This window comes from Myodes glareolus, chromosome 16, assembly GCF_982192425.1.
Source record: "Myodes glareolus chromosome 16, mMyoGla1.1, whole genome shotgun sequence".
Taxonomy (NCBI): Eukaryota; Metazoa; Chordata; class Mammalia; order Rodentia; family Cricetidae; genus Myodes; species Myodes glareolus.
The window spans coordinates 12,914,503-12,937,584 of NC_142041.1; the positions used below are offsets into that span (position 1 = coordinate 12,914,503).

The window sequence follows — 23,082 nt, forward strand, 5'->3', positions numbered from 1 at the left end:
GGCGACTACCGGAAGGCGCGGGGAGAGGGCGGTGTCACAGCCAAGGTGGCCCGGGCTTCTTCCTCACGGGTGCTTAAGCCCTGATCGTCCGCCTCGTCCCGCGGCTCTGACGCTGAGTAGCTGCCGACGTCGCCGAGGACGGTCTGGCTTTCTGTGCCTTCCGCGGCAGGTGCGTGGTTCCCCCGCCACGGAAGTCCCCGCGCTGCTCCAGCCTGTGGCAGGCGTGGTGTCGGGGTCGCGGGACAGGGAACGGAAAGGCGGGCTGGTCCCCTGGGCTGCGCTTCCCCGGCGGGGAGTGGAGTTACTGCCACACCAGTCATCCGCGGGCTCTCGGAGACCCCTGCGCATCCTCTCCGCTCCCGGACCTTCCCGCAGCTTCTCTTGTGAGGCTGGGCTTCTCTCGCTCCTGGTGATGGAGCTGAAGGGAAGCGTGAGGCTCTAGGGTGGTTGGGGTGCCGACCGTGCAGGCTTGGGATCCTAGTTTGTGCTCTTTAGTAACGTGTGACCCTGGCGAGTGACTTGGCCCTTTCTGAACAGCATCTGATCATCTATAAAAAGGGGCCGAACAGCAATAATTACCCCGTGAGGTTGAGGACAGGATCAAAGGAAGCAACCCTTATAAACTTTTATATTTGCAAATTCGAGTCGGTCCAGACCTTGTAGATGCTGCGTTGCTTTGGTCGCTGGGTTTTCCAATCATTAAACATTTAGTAAGAAATAATAGTACATACATTGGATATAGAAAACTTAGAGTAGTGCTGTATTTGGAGAGAAAACAAGGCATTCAGTACTAAGTGCTGCTTGAGACTGACCAACAGCTCCTTCAAAAACAAAACAAGCTTTTGCTCTAAGATTGTTGGATCATTGAGGACTTAGTTTATGCTATTAACTATTTATGGGCTATATAAGAACTGAAATGAAATCTAGAAATTTAGAATGCTCATTTGTATTCGAGCCACATTTGTGAATCTATGGAGATGCTTTAATTTTTAAAGGAAATGTTTATTCCCACTTTATTAACACTGCTTTATTTTAGGTCAGAAATATATTTAGGAGTTAGAAGGAAGAAGTACTGCACTTCCAGGCACAACAGTCTAGATGTGTATTTTAGCTGGGCATGGTTGCACACATCTTGAATCTCAGACTTAGAAAGCAGAGGCAAAAAGGTTATATGAGTTTAAGGCCAGCTTGGTCGCGAAACAAGTCAGGACAACACAGTTAGACTCTGACTCAAAGTAAATAGAAAGATAGATAGACAGATAAGTAGATAGATAGATGAATATATTACAGCATTATTGGCATGAGTGATTATACTTAGAATATAGTGTAGTATAGAGAACAGCAGTCATCAAAAGAGTGGAAGATTTTAGCCAAAAATAGAACATTTTTTTTTCTTTCGAGACAGGGTTTCTCTGGCTTTGGAGCCTGTGTTGGAACTGTGGACCACACTGGCCTTGAACTCACAGAGATCCGCCTTCCTCTGCTCCCGGGAGTGCTGGGATTAAAGGCGTGTGCTACCACTGCTCGGCTAGAAGAGTATTTTTTATATTTAAAATAAAATCTTTGAAAGGTAATGCATATCAGAACCTGGAGAGAAAAGCTTGAACTTGCAATTTGTTTTAATTTGTTTTCCCCTTTTCTTGTTAAATGACACCTGGGCATTGGGGAGAAGGCTTACTGGTTAAAGGTGCTTGCTGAAAAGCATGAACTGACTCATGAAAGTTGTCCTCCACTTCCACACCAACATGGAACATGCTCACTCATGCACCCTCCCTATAGGGTCAGGTAATTGTTTTTTTTTTTTTTTTTTTTGCTTTTTTTTTGTTTTGTTTTTTTGATACAGGGTTTCTCTGTAACTTTGGAGCCTGTCCTAGAACTAGCTCCTGTACACTAGGCTGGCCTTGAACACACAGAGATCCATCTGCTGGGATTGAAGGTGTGCGGCACCACCACCCGGCCAAACTGTGCTTTATTAGCTGTTTTGGGGTAATCATTTTGTGAGAAACAGTTTTCCTACTAGACTTTCAAAATTAACTCTTGCTTTTGGCTGTGCCCCCTACCCATTAGATCATCCCGTCTCTATCCTTCTTCCCCTGCTCTTGTCCTGGGTTATAGTAACCACTATTCTTTTTGTTTGTTTGTTTTGTTTTCCAGACAGGGTTTCTCTGTGTAGCCCTGGTTGTCCTGGAACTCACTTTGTAGATCAGCTGTCTTCAAACTCGCAGTGATCCACCTGCCTCTGCATCCTTGAGTGGTTGAGTGCTGAGATCAAAGGCGGGCGCCACCACCCAGCACACTACTCTTTATCTTTGAGATTGATTTCGTGTATTAGAGCATGAGATGGTACCATCGAATTTAGCGCGAGACTTCCCACCTCAGTTAACATAGCCCTAAAGAAAAGTTCTCACAGACCTTCACAGAGATTTGCTTCTTAGGCGGCCGACAGCCAGGAGTAGCTACAGAGCAATGCTGGGTATTTCTCTTCTGCTCGTTGGTCACTTGTGTTATCTCCTGAGAAGTGACTATTTAAATCATTGGCCTTCTTTTTTTAATGGGATTATTTGGACTTTTTGTTGTTGTTGTTGAACCTTTTGAGGGCTAAGTACAGTCTAAAAATAGCCTGCTGTGGGGGGAACTTTAGGGTGTAGCTGTTTTTCCCATTGTCACTTTTTTGCTTTTGATGTTTGTGCTTTGGGGGCACAGTTTTCTCTGTCTTTTTTTCTCGTAACTTTAAACCGTAAAGTCTAATATTGCTGCTTTTGTTGAAAATAAAAGTTATGCTGTGATCATCCTCTGGGAACAGAATAAACCTGGTTTTCTCACAGATAAATGCTATTGGTTACAAGGAAATCAGACCTAATACCCTGTTAGTTCAAGTGTGTACCATCACAAAGCTAGCAAGGTAATCTTGGTAACAAGACAATATGTAATTGCTTTTGTGCGAGGGTCTGATTTAGTCCCTCTCTTTTATTCTTTTCCTGACTCTCATAAAGAATCTGAGAGGACTTTCTTAAGATTATGCAATATGAAATGATAAACTGTGTTTAGATCAGACTTCGAACCAGTGAAAATATGAAAGAAGGAAATCTTGTGTAGATAATTATATAAGATTAATATCACTGTATTGTTTAATATATTTGACAATTTGAGTGACAGCCTATTAGTAAGAAGTGACAGCCATTGAGACACCCTGCATTTCTGCATCCCCCTTGTAGAAAGGAGCTGCGGGCAGGCCTGCTTTTCGCCTCACCCAGCTCCCGCACAGCTAGCTTAGTCCCAGAAATAACAACACATAAGTTGTATTCATTTAAATACTGCCTGGCCCATTATCTCTAGAGAATTAGTTACTGGCTAACTCTCACATCTTGATTAACCCATTTCTAATAATCTGTATCACACCACGAGGTGTGGCTTACCGGGAAAGATTCAGCATGTCTGACCTGGTGGCTGGCTCCATGGCGTCTGGCTCATAGCCCTCTTCCCAGCATTCTGTTCTGTTTACTCCGCCTACCTAATTTTCTGTCCTATCAAGGGGCCAAGGCAGTCTCTTTATTGACCAATGAAAATAACACAATAGACAGATAACCCTCCTCCATCATTCCCCTTTCAGATGCAAATGAGCAAGTTCATGTGGGCTTTAGTAGAATGGTGTAATGGTATAATCAACAGTCTTCAGCTACGCAGAGGCATCCTGAATGTGACTAACCTGTGACACCCCTGGGGCTGTCATTATTTGTCAGATTTGTGCCTGTCTCCTGCCACTTAGTTCATGGAAATGTCAACTTAGCTATAATGATTTTTAATTAATGATATATTTCACTTGTTTACTGTGTTTCCAAAGCACTTATATTGAAGATAGAGACAAGATATTTGTGTAATTTCTGGTAAGTCAAGTACTTGTTTTAGACAATGACTTCATACAAAACTTGTAGCTATGTTTTGAGTCATTTATGTTTTAATAGAAATTTTAGTGACTGTAAGATAAATGGTATATGTATAATTTTAAAAATTCTGTGTATCAAAAGAGCAGACAGAAACCTGTTTCTCCATAAAAGAAAATATCCATACATGTATGTTATCATTTCCTAAAGCTTTGGGTTGCTTTACTTAATCAAGTACTGATGTTTTCCTTTGTGAGGGACACAGTTGGTCTCAGTGTAAAATGGAAAATGCTGTGCATGATCCACGGAAGATGAGCTAGAGTAACGTCTGAGCTGGGTTCACTCTGCGTCAGTTTTCCTGTCTCAATCACAGCTTGCGGGTTACTTTAGAAGCTATTCCCTGCCAGGTGTGGTGGTGCACTCCTTTCATCCAAGCACTGGGGGTGGGGGGGGCAGCAGCAGAGGCAGGCGAATCTCTGTGAGTTCAAGGCTAGCCTGGTATACATACTAAGTTGCTGGACAGCCAGGACTATACAGAGAAAGCCTGTCTCGGAAACAAAACAAAACAAAACCAAAGGGCTAAACCCAACACTTTTCATAATTTTGTAGACAAAATGTTATCATTGTCACATTAAACATTAAAAATCTATTCATCTTTTATGTGAACTAAAATATTTAACTTTGTGTGTGTGAAGAGTATAACTGAATTATTTTTCCCTTCTAGTGTTGAGATTAAAACATACGACAATGAAGAAAGAGACAGAATTTGGGGTTTTCATCTGAAGAAAATGACAGACAACAACCAAACCTGTGCTGCAGGACAGGCCTCCGTGCCCTACATGACTTGTTTGATTCACGTGCTTGAACAGTGGCTGGGTGTGGAACAATTGGAGGACTATTTGAATTTTGCAAGCCATCTCTTGTGGGTTTTTACCCCACTGATACTTTTAATACTTCCTTACTTTACCATCTTTCTTCTCTACCTTACCGTGGTTTTCCTGCACATCTATAAGAGGAAGAATGTGTTAAAGGAAGCCTACTCTCATAATTTATGGGATGGCGCAAGGAAAACAGTGGCCACTCTGTGGGATGGACACGCAGCGGTTTGGCATGGTAAGCAGGGATACCGTGGTGTCTGTTGCCATGGTGTGGAGCACTGACACCATGCTTCTGTTTGTTGATTGGGGGGTTACCAAAAAATAGGATGGAAGGGATATTTAAAATTCCTTGTTAATCTGTTTACATGTATTGTGTATATGTATGTCTTTAAATGATTTTTCCTAAACACATTTGTTTCTGTTGCAGAATTACATAGCTCTCTCTCTCTCTCTCTCTCTCTCTCTCTCTCTCTCTCTCTCTCTCTCTCTCTGTTTGTTTTGTTTGTTTTTCGAGACAGGGTTTCTCTGTGTAGCTCTGGTACCTGTCCTGGAACTAGCTCTTGTAGACCAGGCTGGCCTCAAACTCACAGGAATCTGCCTGCTGAGTGCTGGGATTAAAGGTGTGCACCACCACCACCCGACAGCGCTGTCAATTACAATGAACTGAAATATGAAAATTGGTGTTTAAAGCATCTATAAAAACTACTTAAAACTGTCAAAATTTCTTCTTTTCTTACCACACAAAGTAATAGCTTTTCTTGTGACATTTTCGTATGTATGTCGTTATACTTTGTTCTTCTTCATGGCCAGTTCCTCTTCCTCTCCGCATCCCCATCTCCTTTCTATCCCTCCTGCTTTAAGCAGTCCTTCTGCTTTTATTTCACATGTATTCCATAGCTGTCTTTTATTCCCTTATTCCTTTTCCCCCAGACCTCTTCCTCTCCTTACTGACCTCTTTCTATTTTGTAGAAACTGCTTTTTCTTGTTGTTTTTAAATATTTACTTATTCTGATTGTGTGTGTATGTGCACGTGTGGGCGACTGTGCTGGTAGAAGCCAGAGGAGGGTGTCAGATCCCTTGGAGCTGGAGCTGTGGGCTGTTGTGAGCCCCTCAATGGGTGCTGGAAACTGAACTCTGTTCCTCCGCGACAGCAGCAAGTCTGCAGAGCTGTCTTTGCAGCCACACCCGGTTTTATTTTTTCAGATGTGAAGAAGGCAGGGATGGGAGGTGGGGGGCAGGCGGGAGGGTCTTGCTATGTAGTCTAGCCAGCCTGGAATTTTCAGTCCTGCTTTCGCTTACTGAATATTATTGGGGTTATAGCCAGTGCAACCTTACTTGACTAGACTTGTTTTTCTTTTTCTTTTCCTTTTTTTTTTTTTTTTTTTTTTAAAGTTTTACTTCTTAGAGACAGGGTTTCTATGAAGCCCTGACTGTCCTGGAACTCTGTGTAGAACAAACTGGCTTTGAACTCACAGAGATCAGCATGCCTCTGCTTCCCAAGTGCTGGGATTGAAGGCGTGTGCTACTATTATTCTGTTCGGAGTAAATTTGGTTCTACCAGTGTGACGTTTTTAAAGAATGAACTATTATATCATAGTAGTAAACATAAATATTAGTTGAATAGTGGTGTTTCCCGGATAAGTGAGAGGGCTGTCCACTACTTCCTTCCTGACCGGAGAAGCCGTGACACCGTGCACTTAGTGACCAGTCGCTCAGCTTTTGCCGCCGTGGAAACTGCCTCCCATTGTCTGTTTCCAAGGGCTTGTGCCTTCCTTGGCCAACTTTTACTTCATTTTCCACCAGTCCCTTATTTATAGGTGGGATGCATTTGGACTTTATAAAAATGCCAGAGATTCGATCCATATGTGCCTCAATCCCTTTCGTTTCCATAGCAGAATACTTGAAATTGGGTAATTTGTAAATGGCTCAATTCTAAATGTTTTAAGAGCATAGGCGGATACTTCTGGTTCCTGGCGAAAATCTCAGGTGGCTTCATGCATAGCATAAAGTGGAAGGGCAAGCAGGTGCCTAAAGAAAAAAACAGAAAGGGTAACTTTGCTTTATAAAAGCCTGCTGTCTTAAAAAGTTTTCTAACACATATTAGCGCTGCAGTTGGGATTCATTGATAGATTCCCACACGTGCTTACATTGTGTGTTCATGTTGTCCATCTACCCCTCTACTTCACCCCTCCTCGTCTAGTCTCTAGTGACCGTTGTTCTATACTGGACTTTGGTAAGTTCTGATTTGATGAATGGCTCAGCATTTGGAGTACCTGTTACTACTGCAGAGGACCCAGGTTTGCGTCCTGGTACCCACCACTGATCACCTCTTTGGCTAACGAGTTGTGGTAAAACTATATTCATATTAAAATATCTGTAAATCCTTTTTGTTTTTTGAGTGCTCTAAACACTGGTAAATACTTTTATTCACTTTTACTTCTTTAAACCTTGTATTCTGGTAGATGAAGTTTATATTCTATCTCTGTTTTGCTCCTCAGGAAACAGAGGTTGAGAGAAGTTATATCCGAGGTACACTAGGAAGCAGAGTGAGGGTACAGTCTTGGACAAAGGGGTCTAGACCCCTGCTTGAAACTGTACAGTATATTGGTCCTGCACTGGGGATTCAGGGCCAGAAGTCATGGTGTAGAGGTTTGCACACAGGAATCGTGCTTTTGACGCTTCGATTCTTAGTGTTTCCTGTTAAATCCCTGCTGGCCAGTCCAGATCTCCGGCACCCTCAGTGTTTGCACGAAGCAGTGTCCTAGCATGCACATGCCTGTCGCAGAGTTGCAGCTCGATGGTCTTTAAAACAGTGACAGTTACCGACATCATTATGGATGCTTGTTAGGAATTTACATCTTCCTCCAATATATATATATCAACTCTCTCTATATAATATATATCATTTCAAGATAACATATTTTAAACAATTTGAACTTGCATGTGGGTAGATAAGACAATACAGGTAAATTTAAGCTTATTTTTATACTGGAATTCCAAGGTAGTTTTAGATATGTATTTATGGTTTAGAGGAAATAAAATATTAAAGTTCACTTTAATATTTTATTGTGATGAGACATTTTATCTGGACAAACAATAACTTTTTAAAAAGCTGATCTTTTGACATACATAAAAGTTATTTATGTCTACATTTGGATTTTGTTTTACTCAAATCAATTTTAATGTGTGCTTTCTAAACTTCAGAAATGTAAAAAAAATAATCATTGTAAAAATACAATAGAAGAAAAAACTATCTAAAATTTACCATGCCAGTGAACATAGTTAAAATTTTGGTCTATTTATCATTTGTATATATGTGGCTAAATAGTACTTTTCATGCCATTAATCCATCTCATAAATATGGCTTTTAATAATTTATTTAGTTACTTGTTACTGAACAGGTTTTGTTTGTTTATAATGATTTTACTATTTAAAAATACCTTTATGCCAGAATCTACTTACTATTTATTTTATGTTTTGAAGCTAAAGTTTACCCTCAGATTGTGCATCCTCTGATTATTCAGAACATTCTGTGATTCTCTATACAATACAATGAAACACTAATTTGAAGTTTTTTAAATAACTCCTATTAGCTTGGTTGGCAATGAATCAGTGAAGTCTCTGCTCTCAAGTAGCTAGCAGCCTTTTAACTTGAGCCCTCTGCTCAATTTTTCAAAAGCATTATTCCTGGAAAATGGGAATTATAGTCTTCAAAGCTAGGTTCTTCTCATTTATTTCCCTTGAAAATTATGTTTTTCAGAAAATTAAAAAAAATACGTGTGATAGCCTAAGGCTTGTTCATGCTTCATACATTCCCGTAGCGTGTACACTGTTGGACAGAAAAGGTCCCTAAATATATTTATACTAGAATCCTACTCATGCTAAATAGACATCAGAAGAAAATGTAGGTGCCATCCACACTAGGTGGTGAGTCATTTGTGGGTGAGCGTGTGCAAAGCCATGAGCAGGGGGAAGCTAGCCAGGTTGCGAGGGATCCCTGATGGCTGTCCTCAACTACAGGCAGCCCTAGCCTAGCATCGGCTCCTCCACACTTGGCTCTAACCTCTGGTACCAGCCCATGTTGTGGTGGGGCTACACTTTCCTGCTGTTTCCTCTGCTGGCTCCCCTCCTGGGCCACCCTGCTGGTGACTCCCAGCGTACTCCCCACTCACTCGAGTGCTGGTGACCCCCAGCGCGCACTCCCCACTCGAGTGCTGGTGACTCCCAGCGCGCATTCCCCACTCGAGTGCTCTGTTCATTCTGTCGCACTGTGAGACTATAGAACCAATTATTCTGTGTCCAGAATTCTGGGAAAGGGGAAGAACTGTCCAAAAGAGAAGCGAACCAGGCAGGCAGAGTCCTATTTTAAGTTATTGCATTTTACGTATCAGCAACTTGTCTTCCCATCAGGTTACGAAGTTCACGGGATGGAAAAGATACCGGAAGGACCAGCGCTTATCATTTTTTACCATGGAGCAATTCCCATAGACTTTTACTACTTCATGGCTAAGATTTTCATCCACAAGGGCAGAACGTGCCGAGTAGTAGCTGACCACTTTGTCTTTAAAATCCCAGGTAAAACTTAGCTGTGTGTAATGATCAGATTGTGTGGCAGTGTGACCTTAGTGTTGTTTAGCAAGTGTTTGCCAAGCCAGGCAGTGGTGGCACATGCCTTTAATCCCAGCACTTGGGTAGCTGAGGCAGGTGGATCTCTGAGTTTGAGGCCAGCCTGGTCCACAGAGCGAGTCACGAGATAGGCTCCAAAATAACACAAAGAAACCCTGTCTCAAAAAAAAAAAGAAAAGAAAAAATTAAAAAAGGCATGTTTGCCTCTTAAGGATAACAAATTTGAAAACATGTAATTATCCAGTTTAAGGCCTGAACTGACCTTGAGTGGGTAATCCTTCCTTAGCTTCTCAAGAATCCTGGATTTCTAGATGTGGCCACCTCTGCTGGCTCTAATTATCCCCTCTCTTCCTCCCTTTTCTTCCACACTGACTCCGATTATTCTCTTCCTCTTTCTCCTCCTCTTTTTGTTTTGTTTTTGGCTCTACTGGGGATTGATCCCTGGGGATGAACATTAGGAGGCAAATGCTCTCCCACTGAACTACAGCCCTCTGGTCCTATTTCCTGCTGGTTACCCAGCCTGGCTCTCAGCCTGGTTTCTAGAGTAAGCCTTCTGCCTCAGACCACCAGGCAGGCGGACTGCAAACATATATGCCCCAAGAACAGGCTTAAGTCTTGAATTTTGTTTCCTTATTGTGATGGTGTTGATGGGATACTAGGCACCTGCTCTGTTTTCAGCTATATCCCTAACCCAAATCTTGAACTTTCAAGTAGAATTTTTAAAAAAGATACATAATTTTGTATACAAGGTAGTTAAAATTTCATATTTTTTGTAAGATAATTTTTTCTTGTTTAATTCTGCTAAAGTTTAATAGCAAATCAAAATTAGAGAAAAAGTATACAGACTGTGTTTGTCCTCACTGTCCTAAAGAGTATCTCATCTAGTCTGTGAGCTGCCTCATGGACTCATGCTCTTGAGGATGAGGACTGCATTTTAAGTCTACTCATAATAAATAGCTTTATAGTTTTTAAGTTACTCGAATTGTTTAAGATAAAGTAGTTCTTTTTTTTTTGTTTAAAAAAAACCAACTCATTGAATCACCTTACTGAAGATAAATCTTATTTTCTTTCATCACTAAATCATTAGAAACAAGCCAAGAGAGTTGATAGTATGCTCTCTGGAATGCTAAAGGCAGAGCTGGCCCAGCAAGCAGACTCAAGCCCAGCAGCAAGTTAAGGACCAGCCTACTCCAGTGCCTTCCATATATATGGTTAGTGCGTTAGTCTGTGCCGAAACCCCCATTTCTACTTTGTGTATACGCTAAATCAGATGAGACTTTCCTCCAGAAAGAGCGATGACGTTCTGCAGATTGGGACCAGAGGATATTAGAATCACACTATAACTAGTTATTTTGATTTCTTTAAGTGACATTTTCACACACTTATAATTTTGTGGGTTTTATGCTCCCAAACGATTTAATGGTAAGCATTACTGTCTTACAATGCCTTCTATGCTTGTCCGGTTCTGGAGGTTAAAGCTAGGGCCTTCCACATGCTAGCCAAGCAGTTGAACCTCTGAACCACACCCCAGCCAAGGACAGTTTTAATATCTGGCACAAGTGTTGGCTTCACTATTGTTCTGTTATAGAGCATGGGTTTGCTTTTAGCTTTTCCTTTTCCTAAATAAGAAAACTGAACATTTTTAGGTTTTTCAAAACATTTTTCCTCCATGCCCATACCATATTTGACACTGGTTTACCGTTAGTCATTTATTTTAATTCTCAGTGCAAGAGGGAAATTCTGTGTTCTACCTTCCCTCAGTTCTCTCTGAGAGTGCACCCAATTCGTTCAGTCAGGTGCTGGTGCCAGGTGAGCACTGGTCCAGTTTTCGTGACATCTCTAATGTTGGTTCTGCTCTGCAGGGCACTGGGAAGCAATGCTAGTCTGCCCAGCTCTAGGACCCATCCGTGTCCTCAGTCTCAAGCAGGAAAACACAGAAATCACATAAAGTTCCACTGCAGGGTTTTTATTACTTTTCGTTGACAGGATGTCTTTCATGCAGGGATAGTCATAGTGTGAAAGGTTATGTGATGCTAAGGTTTGAAATTATCTCTTCCTGGATCGAATACCCTTCCTCAGTTGATTCAAATTCTCAGCGATACTTATTCGCTGTTGTTATAAAAATTTAATTGTAGGATTAGCATCATCTAACTTTTTATTTCAATAGATTTGATTATAGTCTTAGCTAATTTTGGTATGTCTGAATGTAGTCAGATTTACATTCTCTCAGGTGATTCTATGTTGCAGGGTTAGTGGGAGATTAAGGTTTGGATTGCTGATGAGCCATCATCTCTGATTGTTTTAACAGTACTTGAGACTGAAAGTCAGTGGCAGGCACTTAGGACTGGCTATAGCACAGTGGGAAAGTCTATTGTGTGACTTGGAATATACTACTTAGCCTTTAAGCCTGGCTTTTGTCATTTGTAAAATGGGGAGAACAATCTCTGTTTTTCATGATAAGGTTTTAATTAAGAATTTGAAAATGTAAGGTAGCCATAGTAAGGAGGTGATCAGACAGGAAATAATCAATAGTAGGTGATCAGTAAGATATATATTACTTCATAAGTGAAACTGGTCTTGTACTTTAAGAGCTAGTGGCTTAAGAAAGTTTATAAAAGTCTAGCTAGTAGATAGCATAGATCTTGATGAGTTTTGCTCTTAAATGACTAGAACAAGGTAAAGATATATCTTTGTGCTTATGTTTTTTACAGGGTTCAGTTTATTACTAGACGTATTTTGTGCTCTTCATGGGCCAAGAGAAAAATGTGTTGAAATCCTGAGGAGTGGCCACTTGCTGGCCATTTCACCAGGAGGAGTCCGAGAAGCCTTGCTGAGTGATGAAACCTACAGCATCATCTGGGGTAACCGGAAAGGCTTTGCACAGGTCGCCATTGATGCGCAAGTGGTGAGTCACACCGAAGTCCTTGTTCAAGCAGATGCTTAAAGGTGGACCGACGTGTACGAAGACAGCATCTTTCCTCATAATAAACTTGCTGTATTAACAATTTATAGGGATATATCAAAAGAACACTATTCCTTATGCATAAAAAGCCATCTTTAAAACCAAAAAAGTGATCTGGAAATTTGGCAAGTATCCAACAAGGTTTAATTTTTTTTTTCAGTTGGAAATTCCACTTTCTTTATTAGATTTGTGATTCTATACACAGTCCCACCATTCTTTCAGTTATTATTATTTTTTTGAAATGACATAGTCAGCTCATCCTGTGTGTTTTAAACCTTTGGTAACTTTGGCACGATGAGTTGATGTGTTTCATGGGTGAATTTGGTTCTTTTTTGTGTAATCACTTTTTATAACAACACAAGTGCTGGCCGACTGATGTCATTTTTCATTAAAAACGACCAGCTATTTTATAGTATAATGATAGGAAATGGATAGCGGTGTAATTTAGACATTTTAAAAGCGCTTTTCAAATGAATTCATCAATAAAATTAAATGGACTTGGGAGACCCCTGTAATTACTGTACTTCCCAGACCGAGTGGTGTGAATGTGCTTTTGGTGTTTTCTTTTGCCTTTGGAAAGGGTTCCTTAGTCTTTTGCTCTCCATGGCCTGAGGAGTGCTTTCTGTCAGAAGGGGATATTGCTGCCCCTCACCGGACTCTTGTTCTTTCCTCCAAGCCAGGAGGTTGAGCCAGCTTCAGTAACTTAGCTTTTCAGGTTGCTGTCGTTAGGAAGACCAGCCTACATCTTTGGTCTGACTCTGCATCATGTAAATGTAGACTTTGATTAAAAAAGAAAGATTGTGGGTAATTCATTCTAACTAAAGAATAGTATCAAAGGAGAATGAATAGTTTTATATTTGAATTACAAAGTTTACAGCAAAACAAAATACTCCAAAGCACTCTTTTCTCTCCTGGAAGTCATTGCTATAGTGCTCTACTATGGTCTCCTAGTTCAAATAAATCTACTTCCTAACTTTTTAAATAACACATGCTTAAACATCACAGTCCTTCAGTAGATAAGTTCTTTAAATAACATAACTTTCTATTTAAATCCGTTGTGCAGTGGTCCACTTTGAGTAGGCTTTAAGTATTTGTGGAATTAACTGCTTCTTCTTTAAACACAAATTACTCAACTCAGCAAAAAGCTTTTTAATTTACTCATGCATTTGTTGCTAGTAATAAAGAAAATCGACTGATGGTGCCCATTTCCTAAGTTTTTGTAAGCACAGATGTGGGAACTGGAGTGGTGGACTGTGAGAAATAGGGGATGCAGGGAGCTGCTTGCAGCTGTGTGAAACTAAGATGATCAGTGAAACGTAGGATAGCAAGAATAAAATCCTAATCTAAAACAACACGTTGACTTTTTTTTACATTTATATTTTGAAAGCTTTATAGATTTCAGATAAAGATAACAGAATAGTTTGAATCTTACAAGTTTATCTTGGAGTTCTAATTCTTCATCTTTGAAGCAGGCTATTGCTTAGGAGACCTGGAAAGCAGGAATGGCGGAAGAGCTGCATAGAGTCTCGAGTCTCTCGGTAGCTTATGATAAGCTAGATAATTCAATTAAGTTTTTTTTTTGTAAAATTCCAAATATTTAAGAAAGAGCTGTATATAAATTTAAATAAATGCAACATTTTAATGCTGTTAATTTACCAATAACGTAAGTCCTACAAATAGTTTGCAGCACTTTTGAAGTTTGTCTGAGGGCTCTATAGAATCAGGATGTAACTTGTAATATTCTAATGCTGTAGTTCTCAACCTGTGGGTTGCGACCCCTTTGGGGGTTGAACAACCCTTTCTCAGGGGTTACTTAAGACCATCGGAAACCACAGATACTTGCATTATGATTTGTGACAGAAACAAAATTATATTTATGGAATATCAACGAAAATAATTTAATGGCTTGGGGTCACCACAGCGTGAGGAGCTATTAAAGTGTTGCAGCATCAGGAAGATTGAGGACCACTGTGGTAAAGGTCTCAGTGTTAGGGAGGCTGTGGACCACTGTGGTAAAGGTCTTAGTGTAGGGAGGCTATGGACCACTGTGGTAAAGGTCTCAGTGTAGGGAGGCTGAGGACCACTGTGTTAAAGGTCTCAGTGTAGGGAGGCTGAGGACCATTGTGTTAAAGGTCTCAGTGTTAGGGGGGCTGAGGACCACTGTGTTAAAGGTCTCAGTGTAGGGAGGCTGAGGACCATTGTGTTAAAGGTCTCAGTGTTAAGGGAGCTGTGGACCACTGTGGTAAAGGTCTCAGTGTTAGGGAGGCTGAGGACCACTGTGGTAAAGGTCTCAGTGTTAGGGAGGCTGAGGACCACTGTGTTAAAGGTCTCGGTATTAGGGAGGCTGAGGACCACTGTGTTAAAGGTCTCAGTGTTAGGGAGGCTGAGGACCACTGTGGTAAAGGTCTCAGTATAGGGAGGCTGAGGACCATTGTGTTAAAGGTCTCAGTGTTAAGGGAGCTGAGGACCACTGTGGTAAAGGTCTCAGTGTTAGGGAGGCTGAGGACCACTGTGGTAAAGGTCTCAGTGGTAGAGAGGTGAGGAAAACTTAAAAAAAACTTATACAGTTGAAAATGATAATAATTATCGCTTAATAGACCAAACCAAATTTCCAAAAGTGCGAGAAAACACTTAAAACTATGGAAGTATGATTAGCTGTGTTTAAAAAGGAACAACTGGAAAAGCACTTGTTTAGTGTGTTCCAGGCTTGGGAGATTTCCCAACAAATGCCACTTCCCCCAAAATAATTTAAAAAGTAAGCTGGACATGCTGAAAGAAATAAAAAGGGAATCCAATTGTAGTTCACAAAATATCAGCAGAAAATATCTAAAGGTCATTTGAATGGTACAGACTTTTATTTTTTTATTCTTCTCTCATATATTACATCCCAACCGCAGTTTCCCTTCCTCCGAGCTTCCCACCACCTCCTTTCTCCTCCAGATCGGTCCTCCGCTGTTTCCCTTCAGAGAAGGGCAGTCTGGGACAGATTCTTTTTTTTTCCTTTTTGGTTTTTCGAGACATGGCTTCTTATTTTGTGGATTCCTGAAAGTATTTAGGTAGTTCCACATCTAGGTTTGGGCAAATTTAATTAATTAGAAATAAATAACAAATATAAAAGAAAGGAATGTTGTATTTAAAAATTATTTGTGTTATTTCATTTTATCCATAAAAATTTTTGAGATAAAGGTAATTATAATTTTCCCCACTCTTCACATGAAGAAAGTAAGGCTTGGATTTGATCATCAACTTGTTTAGTGTTTGCTCTGTTCTTAGTAGCCAAAGTAGGACTCTGTAATCATGCTAAATTGATGTCCCCAAAATAGTTTTACAAATCTGTACACTGTGTACATACATAGAGAACAATGTGGACATAGAAATAATAAATTCTCTATTACTTATGCAGCTGTCTTGTGTACAAATGTGTACAAGGAAAGGGTTAAATGACTGTACACAATCAAGTTGTAGTAAGTTAGTGCTGTATCTTTAAGGATTGAAGCTTGATGCACTTAAAAACCATACGTCCAGATTAACATGGAAGACTGAGCCAGCTCAGGCAAGCGTTCTTCTATGAAGTGGCTTCTAGAATGTTCTTCTGCAGAAGTTTAGCTATTTTGGGAATGGTGTTGAACTTGAATCATCTTCATGAAGTGCACACTTTAATACAGGCTTTGGGGACCATGCCTGTCTGTAGATACCGCCAGCAGTTCCAGTCATGGGAGAAATCAGTATCTGTGAGCTGGAAGGGTTTCTGTTCCTCCCATGCATCCTAAATTCTCAATTCTGGGAATGTAACTTTTAAAACACTAGGATTTCAGCCATTTCACTTTACAAAACTTGTCACCTTAGATAGTAGTGATTTTTTTTTTTTTTACAAAAGAATTCAGTGTTCATTATCATCTCTGTGCCGTGCTTTCATGAATTAACCTCATTTTACAGTTGACAGCTGTGTCTGCTTGTTGGCATCGCTGCACAGTCGTCAGGACCATCGTCTTTCTGTGTGTGCTCATTCCTCCCTCAGTTCTTCCATAACTTCCTTTTGTCTCATCTGTTCCAGGTGCTTTTCTAAGTGCGAGGGGCACAGCAGTGAACAAAGCATTAGGTGTCCCTGAGCTATGTTAGATGTCTTCCCTCCGCTGAGAGGGACAGCAGGTGATGGGCTAGTTCATTGTGAGGACAAGTTGTGTTTTCTTCTGCCCAGTGAAGTGAGTGAAAAAGACTTAGAATATCATTATTTTTATCTAAGACCCTGCTTATAACGGTGTGGAACTTCATGAACATGTGTATACACACATGTATATGTAGTCTTATCTATTCTAAACATTCAGTTCAGTGTATTTGTTTATATATGAAAGTATTTTATCCAATTTTGATATATTTTACTGTTTAAAATAGCATGACCTTCCTATATGATGCTTTATGATATTGCATTATTTTATGACATTGACCTAATATTTCCATTATCAAATATCACATTTAACCACTGATGTTCATGGACTATCCTATAAACTTGTTATCTAAAAATCTTCAATTTATACACTTTTTAAAAATTTTTACACATACTTTCTGTTGATTCTGAACAGTTTAGATTTGGCGGGCTCACAAAAAAATGTATTACTGATTTCATGAGAACATCTTGCTGAAGCCTATCCTTTAAATTGATATAAACTTTCCCTTTGTCTTAGTTACTTTTCTGTTTCTGTGACCAAATGCCATGCTGAAGGTAACTTATAAAAGAGAGCATTTGATTTGGGACTCACGCTTCCTGAGGGTTACAGTCTGTGACCATCAGGGCAGGGAGCATGGTGCTGGAGAAGGAGCTGAGAGTTCACATCTGATCTATAAGCTGGAAACAGAAAGCTCACTGACTGGCCTGGGCTTTTGAAATCTCAAAGCCCACCCCCAGTGACACACCTCCTCCAGGAAGGCCACACCTCCAAATCCCTCCAATGCAGTTTCATTCACTGGAGACTAAGCATTCAAATACCGAGCCTGTGGAGGCCATTTTTAACTAACCACCACACTCTTCAAAGTAACTTCTTCATCTCGTAACTTCCTTAATGAGCATATTATTTAGGAATGAGTTAAACTAATTTACCACATTCACTTTACTTAATGAAATTAATGAGTATGGTAATCCTCGTGAGTTTCAAGGGTTTATATATAAGGAAAATCAATAGATAAAATATTGAATGTTGCAGCTAAAGAATAGTCTTTCCAATTTATATTCTTATAATGATGAAGTCAAATTTAGTCTGATAAATCATACCTTAGATATGCCTCTGGTTTTAAAATCTATTTTTAGTATTTCATATGTGCCTTTAAAAAAGTTGCCTTAGTGACTCAGTGGAGACCTTAAGTGTATTTATTTATTTATTTACTTTTCAATTCAAATTCTTTTCTTTAGCCCATTATTCCTATGTTTACACAAAATATTCGAGAAGGATTTAGATCACTTGGAGGAACAAGTAAGTTCTCATTCCTATGGTTTTTAATTATAGTATAATCTTTAAAACATTAGGCGTTTTGAATACTATTAGGAAAACTTTTGATTTTTTTTTTTTTTTTTTTTTTGGGGGACAGGTTCTCACTGTAGTTCTGGCTGTCCTACAACTCCCTAGACCAGGCTGGTCCCAAACTCAGAGAGTCCGTCTTTCTCTGGACCTCCCAAGTACAGGAATTAAAGGCATTGCTACTATGCCTGGTGACTTTTGATTTATTAATTTTAGAAAATGAGTATTTAGATAACTGTTCTCCATAAACTCTGAGTGATAATTGGTTCTGAGTAATGGCAGTTATATTTTGCAGGGACTGGGGACTGAGACTAGATCTTCCCATGTAGCCAGGCTGGCCTCAAGTTTGTGATTTTCATGCTTTAACCTCCTGAGTTTCTGGTAGACATTATACTTTTGATAGGAGTATTATACACATATTAAAGTTTATTTGAATGGGCTTTTTAAAACTTCAAAGCGATTCATCTAATATATTGTGTTAAAATATGTTGATAAGATTTAGAAAACATATACTGTCTACTGAAGAAACTAGTTTTAAAATGGAATGACCTACATATTAAACTAAGATTGCCATCAGAGGAGATAGGGATGTCATTTGCTTTGGTTTGTCTTATTACTTAAAAAAATGATAAACTATAATATGTTTATATTGATATTTTCTCTTATCTGTCTGTAGTTTACTAATTAAAAATTCACTTTTAATATAGTTGTAAGAATAAAAATTAGGATTTTTTTCCTTTAAAATGTCTCTTATTTTGGAATGTTCAGCTTGTTTTTGGCTTGTGATTTATATATTATGTTCAGTTGAATACATTTTTGTAACTGTTGCTGTCCCTAGCCACATAAACCCTTAGCAAGCCTTAAATTGCTGTTGTTTTAATGCGTTTCTTATATTTAACTTTGGAAATTATTTCTAATTTTTTGTTAATCTTTTAAAATAGCAAATCAGAATTTATTACAGAAATTCTGTTTCTTCAATTATGAGTTATTTTCAAAATTTTATTGACTGCTTTTCAGCTTCACTTAAAGTGCAGTATCTCTAAATTAAATGTCTATTATCTTCTTCCTTTTCCCCTTCCCCTTCCCCCCACTCTTTCTTATCTACTTATTTTTGATGCAGAGTTTCACTGTTGCAACCTTGGCTGGCCTGAACTTGTTAATAGACTAGGCTGCCCTTGACCTCTCAGAGATCCACCTACTTCTGTCCTCCTCCCCACTGGTGCTGAAATTATAGGCATACATCATCATACCTAGCTAATTTTAATTTTTTTTGAGTGTTACTTTGGGTGTGACAGTAATTTTTCTGTTTCTGTACCTAATTAGTGTTTTCAATACATAACTGTATTTTGTGAAACTTACCGTTTTGGATTCCATTGTTGCTGTTTTTGTTTTTTAAGCTTCTCTCTTACTCATCTTTAATACCTTTAAATTCAGTCCTGCTGAGTTAGATATGCTATCTCTGTAAGGCTAGTGTGGTGTCTACATGCTGGGCCTTCACTGCCTCGCCTTTGTCTTTGGTACTCGTAGGTCTCTCGCTCTGCGTCCTAAAGGTTCCCAGGTCTGCCGGCACTCGTCAGCCTTTGTCCTGTTTCTTTTGAGATTCTTAAATCTTTAAAATGTTTCTTGGTTTTTAATGAACTGATTTGATTTTCTCTTTTATTTTTAAATTATAGAAAAAACTGAGTACAAAGTACAGAAAATTCTTGTATGTCGCTTCAGCGGTCTCTAGACTCAGTCCTCACGAGCACATCACACCAGTACGTGATGAAAAGCTTCCCTTTAGGAAAGGCTGTGCTGGTTATGTAGCTTATATACTAATATCTGTATGTATGAGGCACTGGATTCAGCCCCCAGCTTCAGAATACACACACAGACACACACACACACTGCCACACTGCTATGAATTGTAGCAAGTCTTGTGTAATTAATTAGAAAGTTTACAGTTATATGCACAGCACATTTGGCCAATAAAAATGATTTTGCTTACTTTGAAACAGGATTATTTAAGTGGCTTTATGAAAAATTCCGCTATCCATTTGCTCCAATGTATGGAGGTTTTCCTGTAAAGTTACGGACCTTCTTAGGTGATCCCATTCCATATGACCCAAAGATAACAGCCGAAGAATTAGCTGAAAAGGTAATTTGTGTGTTCTTTATTAGTCTTAGGACAGATTTTATTTTAATTATTTGAAATGTCATTGTTTATGTATTATATGCCAGAGTTCTCCAACAGTGGTTTTGCCCCATTGGGGACATTTTACTGACATGAAAGAGTGTGGGTGGGGGCGACTAGAGACATTTAGTGTTCAGAAGCCAGGGATATATTTATAGGCACCTGAAGGATGACATATGTTTCTGTGTCTAAATCTTTAATAGTAAGAATGAGAAAAGGCCAGAAGTGATGCTAAAGACATAGAATTCTGTCAGGTGCTGTGTGTGACTGGAAGCCTTGAGGCTTACCAGCAGAGAGTAAGCAAACACGATTTGAGTAGCATAAGTTAGTGAGGATTCTTCAAATGTTGGAGTGATCAGTAATCTAGCAAGCAGATGAAGAGTCATGAGGATGAGAAAAGACTACTCAGCTTGGAATTTAGCTTTGAAAGAGTCTAAAATTATGAAAACGGAGCCATAACCTGGCCTGGCTCCTGCTAGGCAAATGTTCTACCACTGAACTACGTCCCTTGCTATGTGTGTGTTTTCATTAGAACTTTTGTACCAACCTATATATACTATAGTAGTGAGGTGAGGGGAGGTTCATTTAAAGCATTTTGAACTATGATGGACACTATGTAAATTTGCTGGGCATGGTGATACACCATTAATATGATACTAACTACAGCTCTGAGGGGAAGGGGGAGAGGTAAGTGGAGCTCTGTGAGTTTGTAACCAACCTGGTCTATATAGTGAGCCCCTGTCTTGGTCAAAACAAAATGAAATAAAACAAAAGAAAATAAAATAGATATACTTATAGTTTAGTTCTGTTAAATACATCCATGTTGTTGAACAGAGGCTATCTTGAGGATTTTTACCATGAAAAGCTGGGTCTGCTCCCCCCCGAGCACCATCTTCCCATTTCTCCCTCTGCTAAGTCACTGACGAGGCCCAAAACCTGAAACACTAAAATGGCTAGAAGAAAACATAGGCGAGGACTGCAAGATCTGTGTGGGAGAGAAGTTCCTTTCTACAGGATGATGGGTGTGTACTGAGGCTGAACCAACAGTGCCTTTTCTTTTGTTTTTTAACTAGACCAAGAATGCCCTTCAGGCTTTGATTGATAAGCACCAAAGGATACCCGGCAACATCAGGAGTGCTCTGCTGGACCGCTTTCACAGTGAGCAGAAGGCCGATTGAGAGACAGTGTAATGAATCTCTAGTGACGAGCTCACAGCTGCAGTACTGTCTTAAATTTTTGTAGGTTGTATAATAGTGTTTTTAAAGCATCATGTTAATAAGTATCTTTCTTAGAACTTGTTTATTTAAATTTATATTGTTATCCTTGTCCTTTCAATCAGTTATGTCAAATTTATAAGTAACTCATCACTTGCCTGACTATAAAGTGATCATGTTGCATTTGCAATCTTTAGTCGTATATGATAAGCATAGAGTCTTAGCATTAAGTCTTTCTTGATAATTATGTCTGCTGTGCCGATCTGATCATAAGGTGCGCATGCATTAGGTGTATTACTGGCTGAATTTAGGTGGGAGGTGCCTGTGTCTGTCTGTCTTCATTCCATTCACAACTGCGGGTAAGTTGTGGAATGCTTTCGTACCTCAGGGGCGGTGTAAGCATGATAATATTGTGGTGATGAACATGACTTTGACTTGCTTATGTCTACTGTGCTATCTGTGGTGTGAGAGATAGAACTGAACTGAATCCTCAAGGAGTTAGGTACATTTGTTTTTGTCCATTGGGTGTAACAATTCCTTCAGGTATGATGTCCAGTTGCCAAGCACATTGAAAGAGCTGCACTGTTTTATAAATCAAGACATTGTTATTTGTAGTATTTATTTACTGAACTCTTTAGTATTTATTTAAACAAGTATCTAAGTAAACATATAGTCTAAGATGTCAGCATGGTGTTTTATGGGGTAAGGATAGAATCACGGTCACATTCCGAAGTTCACGTTAGAAGCTGATTCTAGGCTGACGAATAAGGAACAGGAAAGCACTGATTTTGCTTAATATTCTGGTTTGTTTTGCTGTGCTCTGCAGCCAGTCATGTGGCTAACTATTTCACTAAAATGTACTTGAGTGATGAATTTCTGTAAACAAGGAGCTCTCTGAAAATGTAATGGCATTTGATTTGTTGTCTCCCTAAAAACTGATTTTAAAAGTATTTAAACAGCAAAGTATCATAAATCCTCTGCAGTATGTCTCTTTCCATCTTTGTAGTACTTGGGTTTTATATGAACTTTTTAATCACAAGTGTATATTTATGATATATATATAAATATATAAAATGTATATAGAAATGATGTAAAAAATAAAGGTGAATTGCAAATCATTCTCTTGTGAAATTGTGTGTGTGAGACATCATTTAAAATAATGTTTTGTTTTACTCTCCTTTTTTCTTACGAATCATATTTTTTTCTTTTCTTTTTTTTTTTTTGGTTTTTGAGACAGGGTTTCTCTGTAGCTTGGGCCTGTCCTGGAACTAGACTTGTAGACCAGGCTGGCCTCAAACTCACAGAGCTCCGCCTGCCTCTGCCTCCCGAGTGCTGGGATTATTGAATTATATCTTATTTTAGCCACAATAAATGTGTGATATACTTCCCATATAGTCAGTATATTTCAGAGCAATTTCAGTGAAAGGAGCAAGCCAATAAGCAGGCTTCTGCTTCAGTTCCTGACTCCAGGTTCCTACCTGTGGCAAACATTCCACGCCACGGGGTCTGCATCACCACCCACCAAGTATAGACTGCGACTCCATATTTTTCACGAGCTGAGTAAGGTCCTAGGGGTTAAAACACAAGACGTACACACAGACAGAGAGTTCGAGTCATTCTCCAGGGAGAGAATGCCCGTTTATTTAAACTTAATCTGGGGTTAAAATACCCTTTGGCCCCAGTAACGGAAACCCCTCCCAGCCAGAGGGGGATCGGGAAGCTGGCTCCGAGTGAGCTTCTCCACAGGCAGGTGGGCGAGGCATGTAGGGCAGTGTCAGACAGGTGAGAGTTACCTTGACGCCTGGGATCTTCCAGGTAGGTTGAGAAATTACTATTTT

At 39.6% G+C, this 23,082-nt stretch overlaps 1 protein-coding gene across 4 annotated transcripts; it reads left to right on the plus strand.

Annotated features, from left to right (window-relative positions):
* Positions 1-25: 25 nt before the first annotated feature.
* Positions 26-22,362, plus strand: Tmem68 (transmembrane protein 68). 4 transcript variants are annotated; one of them, XM_085677052.2, is made up of 8 exons: positions 54-169; positions 1,406-1,570; positions 4,606-4,994; positions 9,170-9,334; positions 12,097-12,290; positions 17,752-17,812; positions 19,855-19,994; positions 21,104-22,362. In XM_085677052.2, exons 3-8 carry the CDS (start codon positions 4,670-4,672, stop codon positions 21,206-21,208), a joined length of 990 nt encoding a protein of 329 aa, XP_085533178.1. In that variant the 5' UTR covers positions 54-169; positions 1,406-1,570; positions 4,606-4,669; the 3' UTR covers positions 21,209-22,362. The 4 variants fall into 4 exon arrangements, with proteins under 4 accessions (XP_048276642.1, XP_085533178.1, XP_048276644.1 ...); XM_048420685.3 differs by lacking the exon at positions 1,406-1,570 and having other exon boundaries at positions 26-169; XM_085677051.2 differs by lacking the exons at positions 54-169; positions 1,406-1,570 and adding an exon at positions 1,669-1,785.
* The last annotated feature ends 720 nt before the right edge of the window (positions 22,363-23,082 follow it).